This window comes from Bos taurus, chromosome 11, assembly GCF_002263795.3.
Source record: "Bos taurus isolate L1 Dominette 01449 registration number 42190680 breed Hereford chromosome 11, ARS-UCD2.0, whole genome shotgun sequence".
Lineage (NCBI taxonomy): Eukaryota > Metazoa > Chordata > Mammalia > Artiodactyla > Bovidae > Bos > Bos taurus.
In genome coordinates, this window is record NC_037338.1 from 75,377,163 (window position 1) to 75,391,556 (window position 14,394).

Below are 14,394 nucleotides of genomic sequence, written 5' to 3' on the forward strand. Positions count from 1 at the left end.
TCAATGAGTAACAGGCAGAGAGCATCACAAAGGCCACTGCAGCCGTTTTTAGCAGCCAGCGTGTCAGGTGAGGTCTGGGAGGTGGAAGAAGACATCTATACTGTTGCTTGGGAACTGTCTGTGCTGTGGAGACAGTTTTCAAAATAATTTATTTTTAAAATACAACCAGCATAGGTATTAGTTCAGGTAACAAAAGCCCAGAGGCAAGCAGGGCGGCAGCATTCGGGCTCTGGTGCCAGATTTCTGGAATTCTCTTGTTTTTCTCTTCCTTGTGTGCTGGCTTCACCCTCAGGCTTGTAGCATGATGATTATAGCAGTTCTAGGCATCATGTCCAGACATGACCATGTCCAGAGGAAGAAGGATTTCTTTTTTCTGTGACTCTTCCTTACAGGCAAGAAAACCTTTCCCAAAGCCCCCAGATAGGATTACCCTCGTGTTCCGCTGGCCAGCACTGGGTGCATGACCCTTCCTGAACCAATGACGGGGAAGGGAAATGGGATTGCCACGCCTGGTGTTGAACCACCATAATCCCAGTGGGGACCAGGGTTTGCTTTCCCAAAGTATGGGAAGTGGTGGCTGCCTGAACAGAACTGAGGCTGGGTAGACAGCCAGCAACCCCCACCACAGACCTCAAAGGTCACTTTGTCAAGTCTGGTGTGGTTCTCCACCTTCTGCACCCTCACAGCAAGGGCCACCCGACCCACTCACAGGCTTGGCCATTCTACTTCCCTATTTCTACCTCCTATCCCCTAGCCTGCTGGCTTTAGGGCCACTTCTCACCTGGTAAAGGAGTTCTTATCTGATGCTAGTCTGGTGCTGAGTTGGGCAGGGCATGGAGCACTCTGCTTGCTGGCAGCCCCACAGGGTCGGGGCATGGGGAAACCCCTGTGGCCTTCTAGAAACAAAAGAGGACAGCAAGCTTAACCAAGCTGCTTGGGCCTCGGAGCAGGTCTGTCAAGGAAGCGGTCATGTGGTGACAGAGAGTGCTTTCCTTAAGGGACTGTAGTAGTCATCAGCTAGCAGTTTAAAGGAGAGAGGTGCTGATGACTGGCCTTCTGTGATTGGAGTGGGCACCTTGCTTCCTTCCCAGCTCCTAGGACTCCTGTTATGGTGCTAGGGAGTGCAAAACACCTAACCATCATCTCATGAAACATTAGGAGAGGAGAGGCTGGGGAGGCAGGACCCCTACCCCAATCATCAAGAAAGGTGTGTGGCAGGCTTCTCTGAATGTAGACTGATGCTCTGCTGGGTTCTCACGGTTCTTTATTTTTTATATTTATTTATTTACAGCTGTACTACAAGACATGCTGGGATCTTGGTTCCCTAACCAGGGATCAAACCTGTGCCCCCTGCAGTGGAAGCGTAGAGTCAATCATTGGGCCACCAGGGAAGTCCCAGTCATGGCTCTTTATTTGCCAGAGGAAAATGAGGATTCCTGCCTACGAGTTCTAGAAGTACAGATTCCCAGTGCAAGTGAATGTGCCTAGACCACTGGACATGGCAGCAGAGCTGCACAGAGAGTTCTCCTAAGCCTTCATTTTAGGGCAGCGAATACGGTGTTGAAATGGATAATCTGCTATGTTACTTCAGCGTCACTCTGCAGGGACTCCACAATGACCCTTCACGGTGGCATGAAGCTCAGGGAGGACTCAAGCCGATGTGGCCACTGGTGTCACAACAGTGAGTAAAACAGGGGTAGGGTCTGTCTGAGTTTGGAGGAGATTCTCCTCGCTGAAACAAAACTGAATCCATAGATGCTGATGGTGAACAAATGAGACCAAGGGGCATTCAGCTCTCCTTTTTAATGCTTGTTTCCCTGAGTTATTTTTAGCATTACAGTTAACAAATGGGCTGGGTTCTGAAAGTTCATTTGTAATTTGGCTGTTTAGATTTTGGAACATACTTTCCCTATAAAAAAACAATGTTATAAATGGTGATGAGATTCCCAGGCTAGTTCTCCAAAGCCTATTTAACCCATAATGTAGCTAAAATACTGTCCTTCTACAATGAAAAAAAAATTGTTTAATTGCAACATGAGTAATTAAATGAAACAGGGAAAACCATTAAAACTGAATAAGAAGTAGATTTATGTTCATCTTGAATGATGCTGTTTGCAGAAAACCTAATTTAATTTAAGAAGAGGTCTTTCCAAGGGCTTTTTTGGGAATGGCACAGGATTTATCCTATTAGGGAGAAAGAGCCTGGGCTCTGTCCGATCCGCAGTTATTGTATATTTGCATCATGTAACTGGCTCCCTTTCCTGATTTTAGGCTCCTCAGAAAGTCTTCTGGTCTAAATGTGTTTTCTTATGTGGATTCTCACTGGGCAAAGTCCACGAAGTTGGTCTCCTTGGGGGTGAAGTTTTGATTCTGAATCAATAGGTTAGCATCTGTCTTTGAGAATATCCTGGGAAGAGCAGTGTCTCAGTTCCACCAGCTCTGAGGCAGTGATGGGGTTATGCATTGGAGCCTTGAGGACTGAGGTCCAAGACCTGCCGGTGGGGCATTCTCAAGGTAACTGCATCGGGCAAGGTTCCCTGGGGGCCAGGTGCACTGCCTTCTCCATGGCAGCACCATCCTCACCAGGGGTCTCCTTTCAGATCTCCCTAGGGCAGCTCTTGGTGTGGATGGCTTGGGTGTCACCCAGGTATGTATAAGTCACGCCAGTCCCCTGTTGATTTTGTCCACCAGGCCATATAGATTGGTTTATCGGATTGGTCCTATTCTTTCTGTTTGGGGAATGTAAGCCTTGGCCAGACGCTAGAGAGTGAATAACCGTGTTTAAGCAAGTGTGCTGGCAGCACGGGGGCGGGGGTTGCATATTGCAAAAATTAACACAAAGGCTTCCTGTCCTTTGGTGTCTGCCCCTTTGCAATGTGGTGAAGCACTTTCTAACCAGAGGCAGGACCTTTTCCCCACTTGAATTTGACTTGGCCTTGTGACTGCTTTGACCAACAGGATTTTAGCAAAAGTTCCTCAAGCAGAGGTACTTGTGCCCTGAGCCTTGGCTTCTTACTGCTCCTGGAAGTCTGAGAACTTCCAGTGTGCAAGCCTGCAATAGCTGTACAGAGGATGACAGGCCACACGAAGAACTGAGATGTCTCGGCCGACAGTCCGTTAAACACAGATGTATGAGTGAGGCCATCCTAGAATGAGCCACCAGCAAGTAGCCACCATGCAGCTGACCACAGGCAAGTGAGAGAACCCAGTCCAGAACTGACAACAAACCCACAGAACTGGGATGGTTTTATGGTTGTTACGAAGCAAAAGCTAACTTCTATACACAACTGGCTCCAGTCAAGCCCATCTCACAACCTTCCTTCAGAGTCCACAGCTGCCTTCTATATAGATATGGCTCATCCCTTACAAATATGGTAATACATATAACCTTCTCCCTTCTCTTTGTCCCTTTCATCAAAAGTCTAAGAAATCAAGCCACTCAAATCTACCCTGCCTGAACTATAGGCTTTGGAACAGATGCTTGGGCAATCATGACATTTTTCAATTTTGCACACACTTCGTGACTGATGGATGGATTTTAAGTCAATGAGGATACAACCTGGACTGTGGCTGCCACTTAAAGTTCAGGTGAAACCCATTAGCTGGGCACGAACAGGCACAAGTCGTCTCACGATGCATTATCAGTGCCTGGTAATGCATCACAAATCTTTGTTCATGGGGCAAGAAATGGCCTTCTGGGGAAGCACACACAGTCTGGAAATGTGCCATAAAAGGGGCTTGAGTGATTCTCCCAACTTACTGAGCCCACTCTGTAGTCCTTGGTTTTCAATGTGGAAACAGGAGGAGAGAGACGACTACTTCTCATTCTGCAACTGTGCAAAGCTGCTTTTCTATCCATTCTTGGACCCCCAGAACCACAGGAGAGGAGGCCCCCTCTGCTGGTGGTCTTGTGGTCATTCTCATGATTCCCCATAGCAACCCCAGATCATCCTCCCCCTGCCCCCACCCTGATGAACATTTCTCCAAAGAATTTAGGTCATGTGAAGAAGTCATTGTCTCTGGGGTCATTAGGTCCCCCCTGAAAGCCTCAAATGCCCATAAATGTCAAAAAATCTGAGGACAGAGCCTGCAGATTCCATGGCCCCTTTTGGTTTTCCCTAGGCCTGGGACACAGGCGAAGTCTCTCTCTTCCCGGCCTAGATTTATTTTCAAGGGTTTAGCTCTGAGGAATGACGGGAATGTTTCAGCATGAGTGCTCCTGACCACGTGGAGAAAAGCCCCCGATACATTTCACAGACATCAGCGAGGATCCTGCAAAGTCCATTCTTTCAAGAACAAAATTGCATTTTATGAAGCCGTCCCTTTTCTGTTTCATCTGTCAAGCAGGTTTGCTGAGAATAATTTAAATTTCATGCAGCGGCAACTGCAGGGCCGTGGAGCTTCCTTTCTATCCCGTAAACAGGCCTGGCAGCCGTTGTGCTTCTCAGCGGCACTCTCCCCCTGGGCCCTTGATTGCCTGGAGCCTAGGGCCAGAGTACTGGCTCCCAACAACAGGGGGATAGGTCTCCCCCAAATATATGAATATTTTGTTGAACTCAGTTTCTCATTTACCTTTCCAAAATGAACTTTTATTGAGTGTTTAACCAGTGGCAGGTACTAGTCTATGCTTTTCTGCACATATTAGTTTAACCAATTCTCACAACACTTCCATAAGAAACATATCATTATCATTCCTATTTTACAGACAAAGAAACTGAAGCTTGCAGAGGTCCTTGGCTCCTCTGTGGTAGACACAGGATTCAAACCCATTTCTGTTGGACTCAAGGGCTTGAAGTTCTCACCAGCTGTGCAATGTTGAGTTGACACAATCTTCAGCCTAGATTTTTTCTACTTATAACACAAGAGGTAAATATACCCATTTTCTTGCCGAAATTCAGTGTCTGCTGTCAGCTAGGTGGATGAGGGAGTGGGAAAAGTTATCATAACAATGCTGCAATGTTGGTTACCATGGTGAATACACTGTGCCAGGCTCTGTTTCTCACTCCGTAGGTGACCTCTGTAAGTCTTTTTTTCTCAAAGTCTCACTCTTCTGACTTACAAAATACAAGGGTTGGGTTGCATGCTTACTTTTCTTGGGCTCTGGAAACTTGTGTCCTAGAGGATTAAGGGCTGACCTATGCCCCAGGGAAGCAGTTTATCAGTCTGAGCAAGTGTGTGTCTGTGTGTGTTGGACTGTGTGTGAGTGTGTGTGTGTGTGTGTGTGTGGTGTAAGCGAGTGTATGTGTGTGAGTGTGAGTGTGTGTGTGTGTGTGTGTGTGTGTGTGTGTGTGGTGTGTATCTGGCTAGGCCCTCACCATGCTTCAGTCACCCAGGAGTTGTGTTTGTCCAACTGGCCTTTCGGCCTTGCATCTAAAACATGCAAGAAATCATCAGGCCCTGGAAAAAGGAAGAAACCAAAAGATCAACTCAGGCCTGGAGGCTGCAGTGACAGAAAAATTGCCATCATTTCCCTGAGCAGCTGCTGGGAGCACAGCCAGCCTTCCTCGCCCTGGAGAGCCAGGACTGCCCCTAACGCTGGGCAGAAGCAGCCCCACACTGGGCAGGGCAGATGAAGGGGCTGCCGTCTCTACGTGGGTGGTGACGGCCTGGGCTACGGGGGTGCCTGCAGCCGGCAGACGCTGTGACGCTCCCCCTGCTCCACGTCCAGCCCACTGCAGATGCTAAGGCCTGACGGTGCCAACATTTGTCATCTCAGCGGTGGTTCTGGCCCACGCAGCACTAGACCCTCTACCGAGGAAGCCAGGCCAGGACATTCAAGCAGCATATGCCACTATGGAGTGGTGAGAGTGGAAGCGGAGTGGTGCAAGTGTTGGTTGCTCAGTCATATCTGACTGTTCGCAACCCCATGGACTGTAGCCCACCAGGCTCCTCTGTCCACGGAATTTTCCAGGCAAGAATACTGGAGTGGGTTGCCATTTCCTTCTCCAGGGGATCTTCCTGACCCAGGGATCGCACCCGGGTCTCCTGCACTGCAGGCAGGTTCTTTACTGTCTGAGCCACACGTGGGGCGGGGCGGTAGGAATACACAAAAGGAAGTGAAAGCCACAGCTCTGCTTCTGGCTTCCATGCAGCTACCTGCCTCCCCAAGTCGTCCACCAGAGGGGGCCTCTGCCCTGTGTAGACACTGGGTTTTCAGGACCTCCCTGGTGGTCCAGTGGTTAAGAATCCACCTTCCAATTCAGAGCACTTGGGTTCAATCCCTAAGTTCAATCCCTACGAAGTAAGATTTCCCCCATAGCACAGAGCAACTACACGGGTGTACCACAACTACTGAGCCTGCGCGCCACATCTAGAGAGTCCATGCATCACAATGAAAGATCCCTCATGACATAGCGAAGACAGGATGCAGCCAAAAAAAAAAAAAAGTCACTGGGCTGTCTTGGAGGAAAGAGCCCATGGCTGACAAAAGTTTTAAGGTGCTCACCGCCATCACCCATTACTAGGTGGTGCTAACTCAGTCTCTGTTTGAGGCCCATTGGATCCCCCTTCCCTCCAGCCCCTTGCTGACATGTCACCATGGTCACGTCACAAGGTCAGCTTAAGGCCTGCGTGCATGCTAAGTCGCTTCAGTTGTGCCTGACTCTTTGCGACCCTATGGACCGTAGCCCACCAGAATCCCCATCCACGGGATTCTCCAGGCAAGAACACTGGAGTGGGTTGCCATGGCCTCCTCCAGGGGACCTTCCTGATCTAGGGATCGAACCTGCGTCTCTTATGTCTCCTGCATTTACAGGCGGGTTCTTTACTGCCAGCTGGGGAGCCCCAGCTTGAGGCTTAACCACTCAAAAACTCAGTTTCTGTCCCTGCCTGCTTGGGGCCTAGCTCTTGTTTTCTTATCTGAAGCCTTACCTTTTCCTCTTGGTGAGGCCAGAAAATGATCACCTTTCCTTACAGGGGCGTGGCCTTGTCCCGTAAGCCTCCCCTGGGAGACGGGGACAATGATGATGACCATAGTGCTCTATAGGACATGTCCTGTGTGCCGGGCTTGATGTGATTCTGAACTCTTTACATGAGTTTTAACTCACATGATCCTCACAACTCTGACAGGCAGGTATGACCACTTATTCCAATGTTACAGAAGTGAGGCCCAGAGAGGTTATGCAACTGGCCCAGGGTCACTCAGTCAGCACGAGATAGAATGGAATTCAAATCCAGGCAGTCTGGCTCCAGAGTCTGTCTCCCTCCATTCCACAAAGCAGCCTCTGCCAACAGCCTCAACGGGAGAGGCATCCTCGGGTCACTCGGTTGCACCATCCAGGCCGCAGATTTGTTATATCCTGGCCCATGAGTTTCCTGAGGGCAAGAGCCAAACCTTGGCTGCTCAGTGAAGACGCAACTGGTCGACCAGGCAAACCACAGATACCTCCTAGTGGCTTGCCTGTCACTTGATGTGGTCCCGTCTCGGCTTAGACAAATAGGCTGGGGACAGGAGTCTGGGGGTCGGCAGTTAGGCCAGAAGGGCAGAACGGAACCAGAGCCCAAGTTCAGCCCCAAGGCCCCGGATGGAAGCCACTGCTGTATTTTGTCCTCCCTGCCCGCCCCTACTCCCTTCTGAGCACCCCAGGAATCCAGGGTAAAATCAGGCACCTTTGCTTGACTGGACAAGCCTCTGCAGGTGTGAAACTGGGCTGGAGATGGTTACGGGGGAAGGTGTGCCAAGGAGCTGGCTGTCCACAGAGGTGTGAACTTTTGGCCCCTCTCCCTTCCCAGCCACCCAGCTTTTTCTTGCCCAGCTGTTGTTTTCTGTCTGAGGCCGGGTTCCTTTCCTCTGTATGCTGTGGTTTGGGGCCCAGCCAGAGATGATGAATATCAAGCTGCTTGAGAGCAAAGCAGGAGCCGTGTGGGCAGGGCAGGCCCTCCCCGAGTTTCCCCTCCACTTCCCTGGCTTGGCAGAGCCCAAACCCCGGCCTGAGGCCCAGCCTGACGCTGTCCCTAAAAAGGCCTCCATCCCTGAGAGGGTGGAAACCATCAAGAGGGCTCCCGCGCCCAGCTCCTCCCTGCCCACCTGGACCCCCGGCCGTCAGCTCCAGACGCTGCCATCCTCCACATGGCCAACAGCTGGCCTAGCTGAGCGGCTGCCAGATGCGGCCGGCGGGGTGGCCGGCTGGGTCCCCTGGGCCGAGGTCACTGCCCCCGGAGCCGTCCTGGGGGCTGGCGCCTGGGGAGGAATGTGTTTGGCTGGTCCAGGGGCCTTGTGCCCACATTAAGCCTCCGTCTCCTCTCCCCTGTCCACCATTCCTTCCCTTTCCACCTCAGTGGGGCGGTGTTTTCATAACAGGAAAATGAAATCAATAAGGCACTGCCGAAGATGTCAGTGTGCTCCAAGCTGGCCTCCAGTGGCTCCATCGTCTCGGGCCTCTGCCGGGCACTGCGTCGGCAGCACTCAGTTAGTAATGGGAAGCGGGGCTGGAAGGGAGCTTTGACAATCGCCGAGACAAAGGCTCAGCACACCTGCAGCGCCACTTTCCAACACCACCGCCACCTCACAATGGCTGGGGCTGGGGCTCCCCTGCCTTTAACTTTTCCTGCAACTTTTATGAAAGCAGAAAAGACTAGACACACACACACACACACACACACACATGCTGGCCCTGAGACGGCTCCTAGGAGGCAGCTCTGAATGCCTGGCAGAGGTGACGGGACCTGCAGAGCGCCTGCTTGCCCAGGACACCGGGTGGCCGTGAATGGGCTTCCGGCCACCAGCCTGGGTCCCGTCCCTCCAGGGACTCTGAGTGGCCCGAGGGGCACCAGCTCGGCCGGAAGCCAGGCAGAAGCCTTGGCGACATTTATACTTCCATGGTCGCGGTTGGTAACCCAGACTGTTTTCTGCTTTTGCTTCTGGGAGCTGGAGCCACTTCTGGAAGAGGGAAAAATGACCTGAAACTGACACCTTTGAGGCCTGGGTTCCTCCGGGAAGGTCCCCCCTCAGACCTCTCCCATAGACTTGGTTCCTCCGTGTCCTCAACTGGACAAAAGTACTAATGTCATAGGGTTGTCTGGGGCTTGGAGGGGACCCTGGGTGTGCGTACGTTTGGTACGAACGCTGGTTGATACACAGCAGTTTTATGACCATTTAGGACCAACTGCTGGGCAGAATCTTTTTGCAAACTTGTCACCGGAGCCCCCAGGGGTCTTACCCATCTACAGGTCACCCACTTAGAGACCCTCTATCACCACCTTAGAGTTTCACAGCCCTTTCACTGGTTAAATGCCTTTTGTCCATGTGACAGAGGACAACACATGGCCTCAGCACCTGCTTGTCTTCCCACAAGTTAGTCACAGAGAGAGGCTTTATGGAAACTAAAACCATGTGAACTTTAACAGTTGCCTGGTGCGGCCCCAGGGACACCTATACTCTGGAGAAGGAAGTATCCGGCTGGGGACTGTGGGGGAGCAGGGCTCTCCTGCCCGGCTCCTGCTCGCAGCGGACACCAGAGGGGTCTTACCTTGGTGGTGGTGGCGGGGGCGGAGCTGGCCACAAGGCTGGTGATGGCCTCGCCACTGCCAGTGGTGCAGGGCGTGGGGGCCGTGGCAGGTGTGGGCAGTCGGGAGGGCACCACGGGCAGCGGTAGAAGGCCGGGCCGGGCACTGAGGCTGCTGGCGGAGCTGCCCCCCGCCCCAGCGGTGGCGCTGCAGATGCTGGTGGTCCCATGCGTCCCATTGGCACTCCACTCGCGGCGGTCCCAGCCCACCCGGTAATCTCTTTCGAAGCGGCTGTGGTGCCGGGACATCTCGCTGGGCCGTGGCTGCTCCTCACGGGGAAACAGAGGCCGGACCTGTGGGCAGAGAGTGGAGAGGAGGGCAGTTTAAACAAAGGGCAGCCCCGCCGGGATGCGAGGACAGCCACGGCCGTCAGCGCCCATTAAACATCTTCTCTGGGCGCAAAACCGTTAGCTCATTTCATATTCACAGCAAGCCCACAAAGCATGGATCATTAGCCCCATCACAGATGAGGAATAAATGATTTGTCCAGGATCACATGGCAGAAGTGTAGTCAATGAGATTTGAATCCAGTCATGGTTTAAAGTGATGCTTTCTGTTCGGTAGCATCACATTACCCTGGACGATGCAGACGTGTGCCTGCTAATTATAACTAGGACTTTGTCCCCCCATCCTTGCTGTGAAAACAAGATCCTGTGGACCCCTCAGGCCCTGTTATCCTCAACCCTATGGTAAGGTGAAACAGCCATGTCAGGAGACTCAGTTTGTGGTGAACGAGGACCTTGACAACAGATCTCATTTGATCCTTAGAGTGGCCTGTGAGTTGGGAAGGTCATCCTCACTTTATGGGCCAGGGAACTCATTAAGAATAAGTGATTCCCTCAAGGTCCAAAAGCTAGAAGGTGAGAATGTGGCCGGGATCTCCGGCCTCCAGACCGTGACTCAGTGTAGGACTCAAGTCCGAGGTGTTAAGCTTTAGGGAGTTGAGAGTTTTCTTTTATAACCTGCGACTCAGTTGCTGGCACCAGAGTCCCCTGGGCTCCCCAGCCTCTGTGAACCAGACCGTCTCCATGCAGCTTTCCCGAATATCCGAACAGAAGGCCCTCCGTGTTGTCATGGAGACCTAGACACACCAGATACCCCGAGGGCCTCCTGTATCATCAGGGATCGAATTTTGCTCAGCACGACCATGACTTGCCTGGCTCTGCACCAGTCACCCTCAGTCAGGAAGGATGTAAAGATACAGGAAAGGCTGTCCTAGTGGGCAAGGCCTCAGTGAGGCACATGCAGAGGGGAGAAGTTAGTGCTAGGGAGCCAGGGGCAGATTGAGCTGTTGTCTCCCTGCACATCACCTCCCCAGCTCTGCTCCCAGCTCAGGCACGACGTGGTTCTCTTTGATTCTTTTCCTTTCTCCACACACTTTCTGTCTAGGGTGTGAGCTCCTGGAGGTCAAGGACAGCTCCTGGCTCACTTTCCTAACCTGCCAGTCCAGCTCAGCTCAGGCTGGGGGCTCTGGAATTGCTGACTAGTAAATGGACCGCTTTATTTTACAAACTTACATTAAGCCTGATACCACTCTGGTCCTTGCACATCCAGACCTAGGTGCCAGCTTCTAGTGCCACAGAGCCAGAGCCCAGGCCAACCCAATCCAGGCTGTGACGGACAGGGCCCTGGTAGCAGCTGTCCCCTATCTTGGCATTGTCCCCTCTGCTGGATACTTGACCCCCCACAGCCTGGGCTAAGCCCGCAGGTCCACCTGAAGCAGAGATGACTGTCCTTGTTAAGTTGGATGGTGGGCTCACTTAATTTCATTGCTATGCTTCATAGCTTATACCATGCCACAAAAATTGTATTCAATAGTAACAAAAGTTGTTTTTTCATCTATTCAATAGTAACAGCATCAAAATAAAAATGAACCTCCCTTTGATTATCCTCACAAACTTTTCCAACTGATGTTCTCAGGAGAGCTGGCTATGCTTGGTTCTGATCATGGTCCCTGCTCCTGCTCTGTCATCTACTCCTGTGTGGCTCTGGTCACTCCTCTGGGGTCATTCTCACTGAGGTCAAGAAGGACCTATTTGTCCCATCCAATGGGAAGTTTATGCCCATGTCTTCCTTAACCCCCCTCCCCACCCTCCTTGGCACAGCCGACCTTCTGGAAAGCTCCTCTGCGCAGTCTCGGCGACATTACGTTCTCTCACTTTTCCTCCTTCCTCTACCACCCCTCCTCCTGTCTGTGCAGCAGGCTCCTCTTTCTTGGCTCATTTTCAAGGGCCCCTATTTCCTCTTTGTTTCCCACCCTCCGCCCTGTCCCTGGACGACCTCATTCAGCCATGTTTCCTGGAGCCTCCCTTGCCTTGCACCACGCCCCCCATCCTGCTGCCTGAAGGTACCTAAACATGGTTCATCCTTAAATCAACGCATTGTTCTTTTGCCCAGACATGCATTCTCAGGAATTCCCTCTCAGAGAAAGCCATCTGCCTGTCCCCACGTCTGTCCCCGTACCTCCCAGCAGGGCTTTTGCGTCTGTTGCTCTAGTTGTTTCTTAAAATCTGCCTCCCTCCATCTGCACATCCACCCCAAATCATGCCTCCCACATACATTATCTCAAGCGGTCCGCTGTCCCCAGCTTCATCCTTCTTGTCCATCCTCCACCAACAGCCCTTGTGGCTTTTTTTAAAAAAACTTTGTTTATTTTATTATTACTGCCTTTTGAATCTTCTGTCATGCCTTGTAGTGTGTGGGATCTTAGTTCCCCAACCAGAGACTGAAACCAAGTCCCCTGCTTTGGTGGTGTGCAGTCTCAACCACTGGACCGCCAGAGAAGTCCGTCCCTTATGGTTTTTTAAAGCCCAGGTCTGGTCACCATCCTTTTCTCTCCTGCTTTAAATACTATCCTTCTGATAACGATCCAGACTCCTTAGGGTAGCCAGGGGATTCTTGAGCATCTGGGCTGGCTCTCTTTTTTGGCATCATCATTCATCATCATTCATTCATTAATGGGCTTCCCTGATAGCTCAGTTGGTAAAGAATCCACTTGCAATGCAGGAGACCCAGGTTCGATTCCTGGGTAGGGAAGATCTGTTGGAAAAGGGATAGGCTATACACTCAAGTATTCTGGCTTGGAGAATTCCATGGACTGTATAGTGGTTGCAAAGACTGAGTGACTTTCATTTTCACTTTTCATTCTTCCCCTCCGGGGAATGAGGTGCTGTCATTCCAAACACATTACAGTTTCTGAAGGTATCTCGCCCTCTGCCTGTGGACAAGCCCACCCTGTTCCTCTGCCAGAACCGGCTTCCCCTGAATCTGGCTAAGTCCTGTGTGTCTGTTATGACCCAACTCAGCCATTGACTTTTCTCAGAGGTTGTATTAACCACTCCTTTCCCAAGATCAGGTGAGAGAGCTCCTCTGTCCCCCTGAACATCTGCACCCACCACCATTCCAGCATCCATGGATGGCTGTTGTACATTTGCTACCCTTGAGAGGAAACTCCAGGCTTTATTGTTTCTATAATCCCAGCACCTAGCAATGCCTGGCTTAGAAGAGTGTTCAGGAGATATTTGCTGGATAAATAAACACATGTTTATTTCTTCTTAATTGCTCAATGTTTAAGGAAGGGACAAACACATTTGTGCAAAAGGAGAACCTTAGACATAAAACCTTGAATCTTCCAGCTGGAAATTCCCTGAAGGCACTGGAGCTAGGAACTGTCCTTTCTAAAAAAGCAGACCTGGAGTCTCTGAGGACAGCTCTGAAAGGAGGATCTACATGTTCAGGGGCAGCTGAAACCCAGGGCCTAGACTCTGGTCTCCTGAGGTTCACCTGTCAGGGCAGGGCTCTTGCTAATTACCAGTGCCCTTGGGGTGACTGCCTCCCTAGGCTGGATCCTAAGTGGGGCAGACATGATGCTCCAAGTTTAAAACACAGTGTTCTCTTTCTGGCCATCCAGAAAGACCCCTGAATCCTCCCTCGTAGTTAACTTGGGATCATGCATCTGATTTCACGCAGACAGAATGAGTGGGGAAGGGATGAAGGCCATTTCCAGAACTCTCTCTAAAAACATCTGGTGTGACCCTCTGCTTGCCCTGGTGACCTCAGAGGCCACATCTCCCAGCCAGTGCCATTATCTGATGGAAGAGGGTTGCCCCCCCCATCTCAACCCCAGTGCCAAACTCAGCACAACTGGTACATAAATCTTTATCTTTAAGGCCGTGAGATTGGCAGTTTATTTGTTACTAAGTCTAACCTGGCCTGATTGGCACTAAATCAGCCCCTACATTCCTACAGAACAACACAACCTCCCATATTGTCAAGGAACCATCTCCTTCCAGCTGCTGAGGATGGAGATCAGAAGGGCTGCCGTTCAGGTGGCCTGCAGCCCTGAGACAAGCCCAGAGCTGGCACAGCATGTTTGGGATCCAGTCACAGGGCCCTCCTGGGCCCCAACAACACCTCTGATGCCAGTCACACCTCTCAGCTTGCTACCTTGGAGAAGAGGGGCCCCCTGGACCACATTGTGGCTCTCTCCTCCTCACAGCCCTGGTGCATGACAGAAAAGCCAGCCCAGCAGCTGTGCCTCTGCCCATCCCCATCCTGCTGCGCATCCCTGTGAGTCTCCTGAAAACACCAGAGAGATGGACACTCAGGCAGCTGGAGGACCCACAGTCTGGGCTCGGCCTCGTTAAGTGTATTCAAAACAAAGGTCAGCTATTTGCATGGCAGGTTTGGGCTCGACTTCATCCCTCAGTTTAATTTCCCCTTTCAAAACGGAATGAAAGGCTCATGCTGCCTGGTGTACCAGGGGTGAGACGGCAGAGGGCCAGCGCCAGAGGTGGCCGCGTCAGTATTTCCTGCTGGGCTGCGGCCTGTGGGCCCCACGTGCATCTGGGGCTGGAGGAAGCGTTCGCCCAGGTGGGAGGAGGCCCCAGG

The 14,394-nt window shown here is 51.7% G+C and overlaps 1 protein-coding gene across 2 annotated transcripts in view; it reads right to left on the reverse strand.

The window, feature by feature from the left end:
- Positions 1-14,394, reverse strand: part of KLHL29 (kelch like family member 29) — a 332,208-nt gene that overhangs the window by 136,661 nt on the left and 181,153 nt on the right. For both annotated transcript variants that reach the window (NM_001164494.1, XM_005213022.5), the window contains one exon: positions 9,468-9,797. In NM_001164494.1, the coding sequence (NP_001157966.1) occupies positions 9,468-9,752 (285 nt within the window). In that variant the 5' untranslated portion in view covers positions 9,753-9,797. The remainder of the gene's footprint in view (positions 1-9,467; positions 9,798-14,394) is intronic.